We start from the raw sequence: 12,905 nt of genomic DNA, 5'->3' as shown, positions 1-12,905 counted from the left end.
ACAAAAAAACGCCACAAAAGACGCTGCAAAGGGAGAAGCAGAGGAGACAGCAGAACGGGCAACAGAAGGAGCCGCTCGAAACGAATCACAGCAGCCACGCGGAGGGCGGACCCGTAAATTTAAAAGAGCTAGCAGATAACGTAAAAATGGTGTCGCCGTCCGATGCCCTGAATTCCCTGCAGTACATGAAGCAGTCGATCCTGAATGACTTATAAAAAAAAAAGGTGCCACCTCGGCGCAGCCTGCAGGCAACCCTACGTGCTGCGGGGCTGTATATGTACACAATCACGGAGGTTCGTATTTTTCCCTCCTGGTGTGTGCCCTTCCCCCCTCCCCTGCGTGCTTTTCCCCCTTTCTCCACATTATACGCTTCACCTTTTTTTTTTTTTTTTCCATTCCTCCCCCTCAAAGGGTATACAAAAAGTAGTAACACGAATTATAGAGAAGCAAACCATCGTCCCTGCTCCGACGACGGGACACCTTTCTGTTCCTCTTTTTTTCAAATTTATTTAAAATTTTGCAAAGCATTCTATTTACGGCAATGTTTGCATGCAACTGATTTCTGTGCATCATATTCTGCAGCAGTGTCTTGTTTAGCAAAATTCTTTTTTCTACATACGCTGTGAGGAATCCCTTTTTATTCCCATAAGTGGTGTTCATGTTTTCTGTTGAAATTAGATCGCCTCGATCGTCCAGATCGTTCAGATCGTCCTCGTTGTTGTAGTGACCCACGTACACGTTGTCATCCTTGTCAGTGTGCTTCTGCCTGGCATAATAATCATAAATTTTCTTAACATGTTTTAGGTAATTTTTCCTTTTTGCTAACTTTTGCACATCGTGTTCCTGCTCATAAGCTCGAACAGCGCCAAGGTCGAGGAGCCGTTGTCCTTTCTTCGCTTTTTTCCTGCGCTCCTTTTTAAGTCTGTTTTTTTTTATTCTTTTCCTTCTAATTTTGGCAGATTTCTTGCCTCGGTCTGAACACCTACTCCGCAGTGTTTCACCCTGGCGTCGTGAGTGCATCCGTTTGGGATGTCCCCTCAACCGCTTCGAACCCCGCTTACGGCGCGCTGCACCACTAATCAAGGCGGCGGAACCTCGACCCAGGACCGTCATTATGGACAACAGCAGCGGCAAATGGTAATCGGCATACTGAATGATAAAGTCCATTAAGTAGTTTAAGTAGCTGCAAGTAGTGGCATTATTCAGCACAAGGATATTGTCCATATGTTTGAAAATTCGGTACAGGGACCCCTGTATGAGAGTATAAATGTGAAAGAAAAAAAAGTTAAACAGCTCATTTAACTCGATCTCTTCAGACGAAACTAACAACCGGTAGCTCGTGTTGCAGTACACATTCTGATGGTAATAATACTTCTTAAAAAATATTCCCAAAAAATTAGGAGTGTAAGCTAGGAAGAATTTCAAGTGAATATTTAGAGGCATCAAATAAATCAAATAGTACGATACGTAGATATGCATATATGTACATTTCCTATGAGTCAATAATTTACTTAAGATATAAATTAAATAATAGTCTATATTAATAATTTCGTTGTTGTTTTTTTTCCTGAGGACGGAACAAAAGTTTATCATTATATCACATGCCTTCCTTTTTACTAACAAAATGAGGTAAATATTTTTTAATTTCAAATCATGCTCATATATAATAACATGGATTAGCATCTTCAGTATTTGCAGGCAGTAAAAGTGTGTATCTATATTTTTATTCTTTATAATGCCATCCAGTAAGATTAACAGCATCAGCGATGCATACATATTGTTAAATGCCAAGTTATGGTCCAATTCGTTGAAGAGGAAGAAGAAGATGTTTGCAAGGATCTTGTTAATCTCCTTTGACGTTGTAAATATGTGCAGAATGTTGTTGTAGTCGAAGAAGTTCACTCGGTAGTTTATTATGTCTTTTATGATTTCTAAAATGTACTTTGACAGAATGGCGTATTCCTTGTTTATGGGGTAAAACTTGGGCAGCAGGAATATGTTGCCCGACTGGCTATTCAGGTGGCGATCCAAGTGGCTATGACTATGGCTATCTCCGTGCCTGTCGCCTAACCCCCCTCCTCTCGCATACCCCCGGTAGCTGTGGAAATTCCTTCCCCTTCTATCTACCCTGTACAACATCTCGTAGCACTGGTAGTCAAAATGGACAGAGGCGCTCTTCCTCCGTTCATTGCTTCCCTCTGCGCCACAAGCGTAGTAGTAATCCTCCCCAACGCTGGAACTTTGCCCGTTCCTTTTCTTCTTCTTCTTCCTCTTCTTACAACGGTTTTGTATAAACAACCAAAAAATAGTCATGTTGGCCTCCACAGGGAGCACATTCTGCATATCGCTCAGCAGAAATTTCTCAATATTTTTTATTTTACTTCTATTTTTTCGGAAATACAACTTGTAGTGCAGCAGGTGGTCATCTTCCTCACCGCTCTGTGTCTCAATCCCATCCGTGTGATTGTCCTTTCCGCCGCCCTCAAGGTGGGGGCCTTCCCGCGTGCAACTCTGGTCCTTCGGAACATCACCATTCACTACGTTGTCACTCTCTACTCCTCCATTATCTTGATTGCGCTCCTCTTCATCGCGATTCTTTTCATCCCCAAGCCCTTCCCCCTCGGGAGGACCTTCTTTCACACTTCTCAGTGGGTCCCCGTTACCGATATCTTCGCTTTCTACGTTCCTCGCGATTTCTGCCAGCAGATCACTCGCGCTGTGGTCGTGACCTTTGTCCTGGTTATCATCATGATGAGCGGCACTGCCCTGGGTACCACCGCCCGCGAGCCCTTTTTGTTCATCCTGCCCCTCGTTCACGCTCAGGGCACTCTGACTGCTGCCGCTCTCTGCAGCCCCTTTGGGACAGTTCCTCTCCGCCTCCTCATCCTCGCAAGGATTGCCTCCCTCCCTTTCGACGGAGACATTCACCTCGGGGTTGTCCTCACTTGACGGATCATCAGGGAGGCTAACGGATTCCTCTGCAGCGTCTCCCCCTGTGTCTCCGCCCGCGTCTCCCCGCTCCTTCTCCTCCTTCTCATTTTCCCTTTGGGCACCGAACAAGTCGTTTACCCCGATGGGAAACATTTCATCTATGTCCCTACTGGAACATGGTGCTTTCGCCTTATGGCCACTTCCGTGGCTAACACCCTGGATGCCAATCTCGCCGCTGTCCTCTCCACCAGTTTCGCCCCTTGGCCCCTGCTCGACCTCGTAGGAGTCCCCCCCTTTCCATCCGCTTGGCCCCTCGCTACGGCTCCTTTTCTCCTTCCCTTTTTCCCCCTCGGCGATTTCCCTATAACAGTTGGTTCTCCTATTTTGCTGAGTTTGAAACTCCTTGAATATTTTGGCCGCACTGAGGTTGAAATTATTCCGCCTCTTCCTTTTCCTGCCTTTCTGGAGGTATCCTTTTTTTCTTTTCTTTTTTTTCATTCTATTTTTCACATTCTTAAAGCCTCTCTTAGATACCAACCTGCACCTGACTCTCCAATTTTTCATGCCCTCATGATGCGGGTACAAGTCTTCATGCAAGCTAACCTGATATCTGTATGGAACTCTTACATTCAGGTAATGACAAGAGTTGGTGAAATCGTTGAGATTTAAAAATCTGTTGATACAGTACCTTTTTCTCTTTTGGTAAAATTTGTTGGCTTCTTCAATTATCTGTCTTACACGCAATTCAATTATGTTTGATATTTGGAGAAAGCTGGAGTCACTTTCGACTATGATTTGACGGTTAATAATGTTGTTCAGCTGTCCCACCTTTTTAATGAAGTCTTTGCTGATGAAGTACTCGCTGCCATCTTGTGGGGCACTTCTCTTTGTCTCTTTTTTGCTTCGCCCTTCAGTTAGCCCTTCACTTGCTTTTTCATTTGGTACAATTTTCCCATCATTATATCGACCGCTTTTCTCTCCACTTTGCCCTTCATTCTTCTTTTTCTTTGTCGGGGCGACTTCCGGCTCGTTGTTCTCCGCCAGCGAGCTGTATCCTCCCGTGATTGGCATACGCCTGTGCTGTTTGACTGGCACATTGTTGACTTCGCTGGAGGAGTCATTGTCTTCCTCCTCCTCGTCATCATCATCGTCGTCGTCATCATCGTCATCCTCTTCATCATCATCCTCTTCATCATCATCCTCTTCATCATCATCCTCTTCATCGTCTTCATCGTCATCCTCTTCCTCCTCGTCGTCGAAATTGGTCCTATCTCTTCCATCGCTGCCATGGCTGACGTCGTCGTCGTCCCCTTGTTCCTGGAACAGATTGGCAATTCCAATGAGGTCTTCGTCGATTTCCTCCCCCCTGACGGATGTTTTTTTCCTTTTCTTTTTCCTTCCCCTTTTTTTTATATCATTTTCAAACGGCATATTGCTAACAAGATTGGCGAACGTGGTCACTAAACATAGCCTACCCACGGGTGAGGGAAATCACGACTTGGGGGGAAATACAAAGTGGGGGATTTTACCAACTGGCGGGCGTGCACGGGGGGACAGCACGTCGCCAAGTACACCAAAAAAAGAAGAAGAGGCAAATAAGTAAAAAGCAAATAAGAAAAGAGGCAAATAAGTAAAGAAGCAAATAAGCAAAGAGCCAAAGAAGCAAAGAAGAAAGAGGCGAAGAAACAAACACTGACTTAACACTCCGTCCTTAAGAGCAGAATATACTTTGCCAACCATGGCGTGTACAATAATATACACATAAACGGGAAGGCATAAAAATGCATTTGCCTCCATTCAATTCGTACGTATTGCGTACTTTTTACATTCCTGCTGTTCAGGATATTTCACAAAAAAAAAAAGGAGTGGCAATCTTGTAAATAAATCACCTTCTCCTATAGTGTTATTTCTCCTTATGGTGCTTTTTTTTTCTTTTTCTTTTTCCCTTTTCATTTCGCTGCCATTTTGGTACTTCTCCTTTCTGCAAAGAGCTTTGCCCATTTCTTTTGGAGAAAAACTAAAAAAAGTAAATCAAAAAAAAGGGAATGCAAAAAAAAGGAAAATTAAGAGAAATGATAAAAATGACCCAGTTCCGCGTCTATCATGAAATATATTCTTTTAAACATTTCCCTTCAGGACCGCTTCCTCTCTGCGCGCAATTGCATCGTAAGGCTATCCCCTGTGAGAAAACGCGACGCGGGGTTGTGAGGGGAAGTTGCTAGGCCGAAAAACAACAGCACCCGCTGCGCAAGTCCAACATGCACTAACAGCGGCATGGTCATTTTGAAGTTCCCCTTATAGACGTTAGCAGTACACGTCTGCTAATGAACGGCCAAAGGGCTACTACCCCTAGGCTGACCAACTTTAACCATTTCGAAAAGATAAAAAAAAAAAAGAACGTTGCTCCCATCTGCGCAGAACATGATAGACAATTCTTTCCCATTGATATGTCCCCCGTCGCGTGTCTCTGTAACCTTCATTTTTAATTGGGTCACCTTTTAATTTCCATTTTGTGACTCTAACGGGAGGGTTAGTAAGGGTGTGGGCGCGATACATAGGAAGTACCCCTGTAGGAGTTTGCACACTGCTCACGAAGCTTCCAGGAGGACAAGCGTCTACGCGACGAAGGTTTTAATTTTTAAAAAGTCTATTCAGCGAAGTGAACATGGTTCAAAATCGTTTCGTGTAGAGGGGTGAGTATACCATGGGAATTGCCCCTCCGCGGTGGTGGTGGGGGAAACATACACAAGAGGTAATTAGCAGGGGCTGCACAAACAAAGGTTCGCCATAGACACAGGCACAACACCCCGTGCGATGTTCCCTTCAGTCGCTTAACTCCCCACGGTGCCTCAACGTGTTGATAACCCGGATCTTTCTCCGCAGCCAGTACTTCCCGAATTCCCATTTGGGTTCCTTCTGCACGGATTTTTTTGAACGTATCTCAAGAAGCTGGGGGAAGGGGAGGGGGAACATGTAAATTGGCCTCGCGAAGAAAAGGTCTCATGGAGGGGAGGAGTATGTAGTGGTGTCCCCTTTTTTCACAGACGAACTTATCCTCCATTTGGTCGCCTCAATATTGCCGTTTACGCAGAAAAAAGGGGGCTACTTTTTTCTTTTTTTTTTTTTTACCTCTAAGTTGGAGTCCATCGCGGGTTCTCCTTTTTTCTTCTCGTCTGGGTTGATTAAAAGGGTGCGCACATGTAGGCGTGATGAGATGTTTCCACGTAGGAAACACGGGACGAACTCACGCTGCTGCAATTTACCTGCCATGGACATTTTGTAGTCGTAAGATGTCAACCTGAGTAAGTAAGGCACTCGTCCCATTTGTTTGCCCTGAAAGGGGAAACGACACAGGGGGGAGGGGAATATATCCTGGTTAGGAGTCTTGCTCAGGTGAGCGATGCAAATAAAGGAGGCGCCACCGTTCATGTGCAGACATAGATGCATGTATTGAGGGAGCTTTCTCCTTTTCCTTCTCTTCCTCCTCCTCCTCCTCCACACAGCTTAACTACCTGGAACAGGGACACCAATTGCCCCTCCCGGCTGCACAGCTTCTTTAAAAAGGAACAAACATAAACGGGGTACCTGCCACTTTCATATTTCTCCTTCCTGATCTGGTCAGCGAAAAAATAAAACTTCCACTCCAGTCTGGGCACGTGTCCCCACCACAGGATGGGACCTATCTCATTTAAGTCGCCTAAAAGGGGAAAAAAAAGAACAAGAAAAAAAAAAAGAAAAGGAAAAAAAAAATTACAACACATAGGCATACGACGCGTAAGAGTCGTAGAGACACCTCCACGACTCGTACAGAAAAAATCTGAAAAAAAGGAGGGATGACCCGGGAGTTGTCCCTCCTACGATTGCTTAATAACACACCATTTAAGTGGCACTCCCCGAGTAGGGTTCGTTAATTATGACCCTCTCCCTTACCTGCCTTATAACAAAAATTAAACGACTTCCATTGGTATCTTTTCCCAATCTTGTGCAGCTCCTCTATGATTATTTCTTCTCGGTGTGTGCGTGTGTATGTTAGCATGGCTGTTCGTGGAGGAGTCAACATAAAGGGGAAAGGGAAAGCGCGAAGGTGGGAACATGTAAGAAAAATCGCACATAAGTATGTATGCACACGTGCTAAGGGGGGGGCTTGAAAAAAACGTCCCACATGGCCAACATGATGTAGAAAAGGTCGAACATGGGAAAATCCCATATCCACTCGTCATCCTCCCAAGTACCATACGAATTGCAAATGTTTAGGGGGCATAGTTCATAAAAAAGGTGGTAGCAAAGGTGAAAGCATTTTAAATCGTCAATGTTCCATTGTCTGCGCAGCAGAAGAGTGGGGGGAAAAAAAAACAGGAAATGTTCTTCATGCATCTGGAAAATCAGGAGGCCATTTTTTCTTTCCCTTTTTAAGTGTACTCGACGAAGGGGACGAGGTTTATAAGGACGATTAACTAAAAAGAAAAAAGGGGGGGAAAAGGAATACACGCAGGTGGATGGGTAAAATGTATCCAAATGTGGGAGGGAGTGGGCGATCGAGCAAGCGGGAAAACGTCACTGCGAACGTCCCATCGCAACGAAGCATTACGGCGTAGAAGAGAAGAATGACGAGGTTGACGCAACCGACGAGCAAGAAGGTCACGGTGTTGACGGACGCGCCCTTCTGCAGGGAGGAAAGGGAAATCAGACAAATGAGCAAATAAGTGACCAAACAAATGGGTAAACAGAAACAGGTAAGTACCAATACAGCGCGCTACACATCACGCACTTTATGCTGATCTTCGGCACCTAAGCGCGCTCTGCCGTGACGACGCAGTCAAGTTACTTCGTGCAGGGCGGGGATCTCCCTCGGATGGGAAAGAAAATTTAAAATAGAATCGTCGAGGGAGGATAAAAATAAAATTAGACACAAGTACGAAAAAAAAATATAATTGCAGATGATATAACAGGTTATGTGAATGGCTGCAAAAAAGGGGCAGGGGAAATAAAAGTTGTGGACGCGACAAGTGGAGTTATGCGCTACGCCGTTGTGATGTCTGGCACGAACATCGCTAAGCTGTGCAAAAGGTTCGACACGCTGCCATGCTCACAATCGCATATGTCGCCTGCACACAATAATGATAACTCCTTTTTTGTATTATCTTTCCAGTTTCACTCACTCACAAAGAGAGTAAAAAAAATTAGCCTTAAAATTGAGGAACAGAATATTAGCCAGGAGAGTAAAAGCTAAAAAAGGGGGGAAAATAAAATAAAATGATACCAATAATGGCAATGCCACTGTGGTCCAATCGAGATGTCGCTCTCCTCACCTCCGACGTTAAGAGCAGGAAACAAATTATCTTTTTGTTAAGAGTGCAATTGGCGATATCTGCAGTGGAGGAGGGGGGGAAGCAACGTGCCCGATTTCACATGTCTCGATGAGCAATTCGATTAAGCAGGGGACTGGCTACGTACTGGTGCCCTCCATATGTGCGATTGTACGTCTTCGAATTTGCACTGTTTTGTTAGAATTACGCGAAAGTATAGAGGGGGCCGGTTGACAGGAAAATAAATTTTGGCAGGCCTCCAGGTGGAGCCACTGGGGGCCGTTGTAAACTGCGGAGAAAAGTAAAAAAAAAAAAAAAATAAAATAAAAAACAAAAAAAAACATATATATATACATATACAGAATAACACTCCCTTGCTCCCCTCTCAAGTGGCTCATCCCTCGCGCGCACACTTTTCATTACCAAGCTTGTGCACGGCTGATCCGAACAAAATTTTAAACGCAACTAGTCTCAGGGCGCATATCACCAGTGTGTTGGAGTGCCTCAGATGGTGACTATCGGACAGGCATAGAAATATTAGGAGAAACCCCAATTCGTTCATGAGTAAATCGCTGCAGTGGGAGGAAGTTAAAGAGAGAAGGGGCACACCTGTGGGTACATAGCTAGGTATATACACTGTGCCGAAGTAGACACCACATCGTGTGAGTAATGCGTAATCAGGGGTTCTTCCCCTCTCTATATAGGCTGTTGTGTTCGTTTTTTTCTCCTCCTTTTGTGGAGTACCACTGGAAAACCATAAAATCCCGCATCCCAATTTTGAAGCACAAGTGCAGAATGAACAGGGACACAAAAAAAAAAGAAGAAAAGGTTATCCTGACGAAGTCGTTTTGGACATTCTCTTGAATTAAAAAGTTGGCAATCGATAGGAACACCCCGAGTTTGCAAAATGTCTTCACCTGGTATTGGGGAGGGTAATGTTGTCCTTTAGGTTTTGGGTTTACAATTTAGGTTTAGGTTTAAGGTTGTATGTTGCATGTTGCCTCCGTGGACCAGGGGCACTTTACCAGCATGTGTGCATTTGGACGATCGCTTTGCTGATCGCCTAGCTTCCCCCTTGATTGCTCACTTGGACGCGCTTACCCTTATCCTCCGCTTGATCACGAACTTCCAAAACTGGTACACACAGCGGACCACATGGTGCACGAGGAAAAAGTCAATGCTTCGGAGTTTTTTCTTAACTTCCCTGAGAAAATTGTCTACAGGCAGAATGCCATTCTGCAGTCCTATCAGCAATTCAACCTGCACGAAGGCGGATAAAAAAGGTCGCTTTTGTTATTGGAGCCTTTTGGGTGATAAGCTCAAGTAGCGCCACTTCCAACACGCTGTTTTTTTTTTTCTCTCTCTCTTTTCTCAGGGGGACGCTTCTCACTGGAGGATGGACTAAACGAGTGAAAGGATTATCCGCATTCATCATCAGATGCAGACCGATGTGAATGCAGGGAGACCCACTCACCTGGTTATTTAACGAGAGAAAAGATACCAAGTACAAGATATTCGAGTAAGTCAAAATGAAGTGTGACGTTCTTAGGTGCAAATACTTATCAAGACTATTTATAGTGGATAAAAAAAAGATGTAAAAAATGAAGAAAGTTATAAGGACGCAACTTTTCTTCTTTAGCTTAAACGTGTCCGATTTATTCTTTTTGATGTTCTTGTGGCTCATGTTATTGCGATTGTTAGGAGCATCCATTATTTTTGGTACACGCGGTGCGCGACCTCCTCATCCTAGCTGGGCGCAGTCGCAGATGCGTGCGCCTGTGCATGAGTGTATTGTCTAGGCATACATATGGGCACAAGTGTACGTGTGGCCTCTGTCCTCCGTGGCGTTCGCAGCTCTCTCCTTTGCCTGATTTGGCTCTCTCTTTTTTTCCGCTTTTTTTTTCCTTAGCTGGCGATTATCGGATGCGTGCCGCCCTTACGCATTGTCACGTTGAAGGCCGAGATTGCTCCTCAATTGTGACGCAATTGTGATCAAGGGTTACCCTTGTGTACAATTTTTTTTTTTCTTTTAAATTAAGTTAAAGTAAACAAATCTGTTAAGTTCGCTACGGGGCGGATTCATTTTAATGTTAAAAGCACCCCTCAGGCTGGGGTGTATACAATCTTGTCACTTATTTCATGTGTACAAAAAAAAAAAAAAAAAAGGAAAAAACGGGAAAATTCAAAGCGTATCAAGTGACGCAGAGATATATATACCTCCCTTCTTTTATGCGCGTTAAATAGCGACATATAAAATGTGTCCTTATCAGAACATACACAATAAACGGTCGCGTGGATCTATGCAAACGCATTGGTGAACGCGGGAAACGTAAAATATGTGGAGGCACACAGAATGGTACCCATTCCGTATCTATGATGGATTAAAAAAAATGAGAAAAATAAAGTGAGCAGTTAGGGGTGTACCGTCGAGCCCCAACTGTCAGGAGAGCGACACGCTCAAAGAGCCACCCAACTCAATTGCGCTAATGCAGTGTGACGAGACAGGATGCGAACTGGACACATACCCCACGTGCATGCCATGCCTACCGAATGACGTCTGTACCAATCACGGGGAAGACTCTCTTTGTCATTCCTAAAATTGTCAGAAGTGTTTCTAATCACCTTGGTTGCTCACTTTTCTCTGATACGTTGAAATGAGGAAATGCCTCTTATCTTCTTTCAGTAAAAGGGGGCTAAGAAAAAAAAAATTACTCCACCAACTTGTTGGAAGCAGGCTTGACAGGTTAATTAAAATTATTCATAGTGATGTGAAGCGAAAAAAATGAGGAAAACGGTTGGGTCGTTTTAAAAGCTGATCAGGTGGTGGTTCGAAGGGGGGAAGGAAGAGCTTCGACTTCAGTTAGCCTCATTCTGCAAAAAAAGGACGAAATGAAATGGCGATAGTGGTGACGGGGGCGATCATATCGACGTGACAATCATAATACATTATGGGACCAATTTGCAGTTAAAAAAAAACGTTTGGAGGCGCAAACGGGGGAGGTGCTAATATCCTGGCCCCTTTGCAACCCGTTTGTCACCCCTCATTCTGTCTTACGTCTAAATTGAGCTTCACATTTTCGCCAGGTTGGAATGCTGGTAGGCCTGTAAACAAAATGAAGAAGGGAAAATCAAAATAGGGAGGGAAAGCACACTGACATGGGTACATAGACAAGGGGATCTTTCTCTAGAGGGACAGCCTTCTGCACATGGACACCACGCGGTGGGTGTGCAAATCCATGCGACGCGGAGCAGGTGTGAGGGGATCGGCACCTTTGTAAGGGCAAGAGGCGCATCGGAAGGCGTCCCCCAGGTAGCACTGAAAAAAAGGGGGGAAATAAGGCATTTCATATGAGGTAGCGTTTATAGAAGGTAGCATTCATAGGAGGTGGCATTCATGGATAGCGACTCTTAAGTGCACATAAAGGAACACACGCGGGAGGTGAGGAAACATGCATGGCCTCATTACATTTCCACAGGAAGAAACGGCGTTCTCCGTCAGGTATTGCACTTCTTTTTCATTTATGGCAACTTTGTCTAGTTTAATTCCGGTTGTTTTTTTCCCGCATGTGCAGTTAGCACACACCCTGTTGACGACCTTCTTGTTGTCCTCCGCATTTTCGTACGCCTCTCCGTCACTTGAATTTGTGTCATCATCGTCTTCGTTTGATAAAAAATCGGGGTTCTCTGCTGTCACCTGAGGAATGGGTAAAGGAATCCCCATTGGGGGGTAAGCGTCATTTATGCGTGGCCACATGGCGCAAATGTGAATTTAGATGCGTATGCTTAGGTACTTGCTTCGCTATCTGCAGGTATGCTCCCCACTCATTGGTAGAACACTCACATTTATGATGATCCCGTTTTCCGCCATGCTGGTTTGGTTGGAAATGTTGACAAAGCCGCTGTAGAGACACTCCTTCCTTAATCGCTTCGCAATTTCATCATGCCTTTTTCTGTCCCCACCTGCTGCGTTGCTTATGTAAAGAACCAGTTTGAGCGCCCCGCTCTTGTTCAGGCACCTCTGGACTTTGTGCAAAATATTATCGTCTAAATCCCACAGGAAGTCATACTCTCTGTACGTGTACAGGAATACGTTGTTGTAGGTTTTGTAAAGTTTGTTCCTTTTAAAGCTTGACACGCTTACAGTTGGGACAAGCATTTGGGCATATTTCTTCCTCAGCATCTCACAGGGCGCATCGTCATTTAGGATGACCAGCGTATCTGCGAAGTTCATCATTTTGGTGGCAATCCTTTCGCTCTGCTTTGCTTTCGCCTGTGTTTCGTTTTCTTCCTCTGCCTCGTCTCCTTCTAATATTGTTTTTTTTTCCTTTTTTATCTTTTTTTTTTCGCCTTATTTTTTGTGTAAACCCGCACGTTCGCATACGCGGAGATAGTGTTACGCTCAAGGGGTGGGGTCCCCTCACATACCATTTGGTTATTTATGTTGGACGATTCGTCCCCAGCGAAAGGGTCACTTTGTTTTTTGAGAAAGGGGGAAGTAGTACACGCGCCATGTGCTTTAATAAATGTTTCCGCGCGGCGCTATTTTGGCTTCGCCTTAATTTGCCTTTTTATAATTTGCCTGTTTAATTTGCCTATTTTATTTGCCTGTTTAATTTGCCTATTTTATTTGCCTGTTTAATTTGCCTATTTTATTTGCCTGTTTAATTT

At 44.5% G+C, this 12,905-nt stretch overlaps 4 protein-coding genes across 4 annotated transcripts in view; 1 reads left to right on the top strand and 3 right to left on the bottom strand.

Moving 5' to 3' along the window:
• The window catches only part of C922_02659 (hypothetical protein), a gene marked incomplete at both ends in the record, with an annotated part of 3,239 nt that extends 3,024 nt beyond the window's left edge, over positions 1 to 215 (top strand). The window contains one exon of the mRNA XM_008818258.1: positions 32 to 215. Coding sequence (XP_008816480.1) covers positions 32 to 215 — 184 coding nt within the window. The remainder of the gene's footprint in view (positions 1 to 31) is intronic.
• A 190-nt stretch (positions 216 to 405) lies between these two features.
• Positions 406 to 4,362, bottom strand: C922_02658 (hypothetical protein; the record flags this gene model as incomplete). Its single annotated transcript, XM_008818257.1, has 1 exon — positions 406 to 4,362. One exon carries the CDS (start codon positions 4,360 to 4,362, stop codon positions 406 to 408), a length of 3,957 nt encoding a protein of 1,318 aa, XP_008816479.1.
• Positions 4,363 to 5,754: 1,392 nt separating this feature from the next.
• C922_02657 (hypothetical protein) lies at positions 5,755 to 9,948 on the bottom strand (the record flags this gene model as incomplete). The annotated part of the gene is made up of 16 exons (XM_008818256.1): positions 5,755 to 5,880; positions 6,061 to 6,104; positions 6,195 to 6,264; positions 6,444 to 6,628; positions 6,862 to 6,969; positions 7,164 to 7,252; positions 7,351 to 7,385; positions 7,520 to 7,594; positions 7,757 to 7,893; positions 8,091 to 8,157; positions 8,241 to 8,299; positions 8,446 to 8,526; positions 8,661 to 8,809; positions 8,982 to 9,154; positions 9,339 to 9,497; positions 9,712 to 9,948. The coding sequence occupies 16 exons, from the start codon at positions 9,946 to 9,948 to the stop codon at positions 5,755 to 5,757; spliced, it is 1,794 nt and encodes a 597-aa protein (XP_008816478.1).
• A 1,323-nt stretch (positions 9,949 to 11,271) lies between these two features.
• C922_02656 (anamorsin) lies at positions 11,272 to 12,471 on the bottom strand (the record flags this gene model as incomplete). Its single annotated transcript, XM_008818255.1, has 4 exons — positions 11,272 to 11,339; positions 11,508 to 11,553; positions 11,704 to 11,931; positions 12,079 to 12,471. 4 exons carry the CDS (start codon positions 12,469 to 12,471, stop codon positions 11,272 to 11,274), a joined length of 735 nt encoding a protein of 244 aa, XP_008816477.1.
• Positions 12,472 to 12,905: the final 434 nt, after the last annotated feature.

Source organism: Plasmodium inui (genome assembly GCF_000524495.1).
Source record: "Plasmodium inui San Antonio 1 unplaced genomic scaffold supercont1.9, whole genome shotgun sequence".
Lineage (NCBI taxonomy): Eukaryota > Apicomplexa > Aconoidasida > Haemosporida > Plasmodiidae > Plasmodium > Plasmodium inui.
The sequence above is the reverse complement of the archived record's forward strand: the minus strand, read 5'-3'. Positions and strand labels throughout refer to the sequence as shown.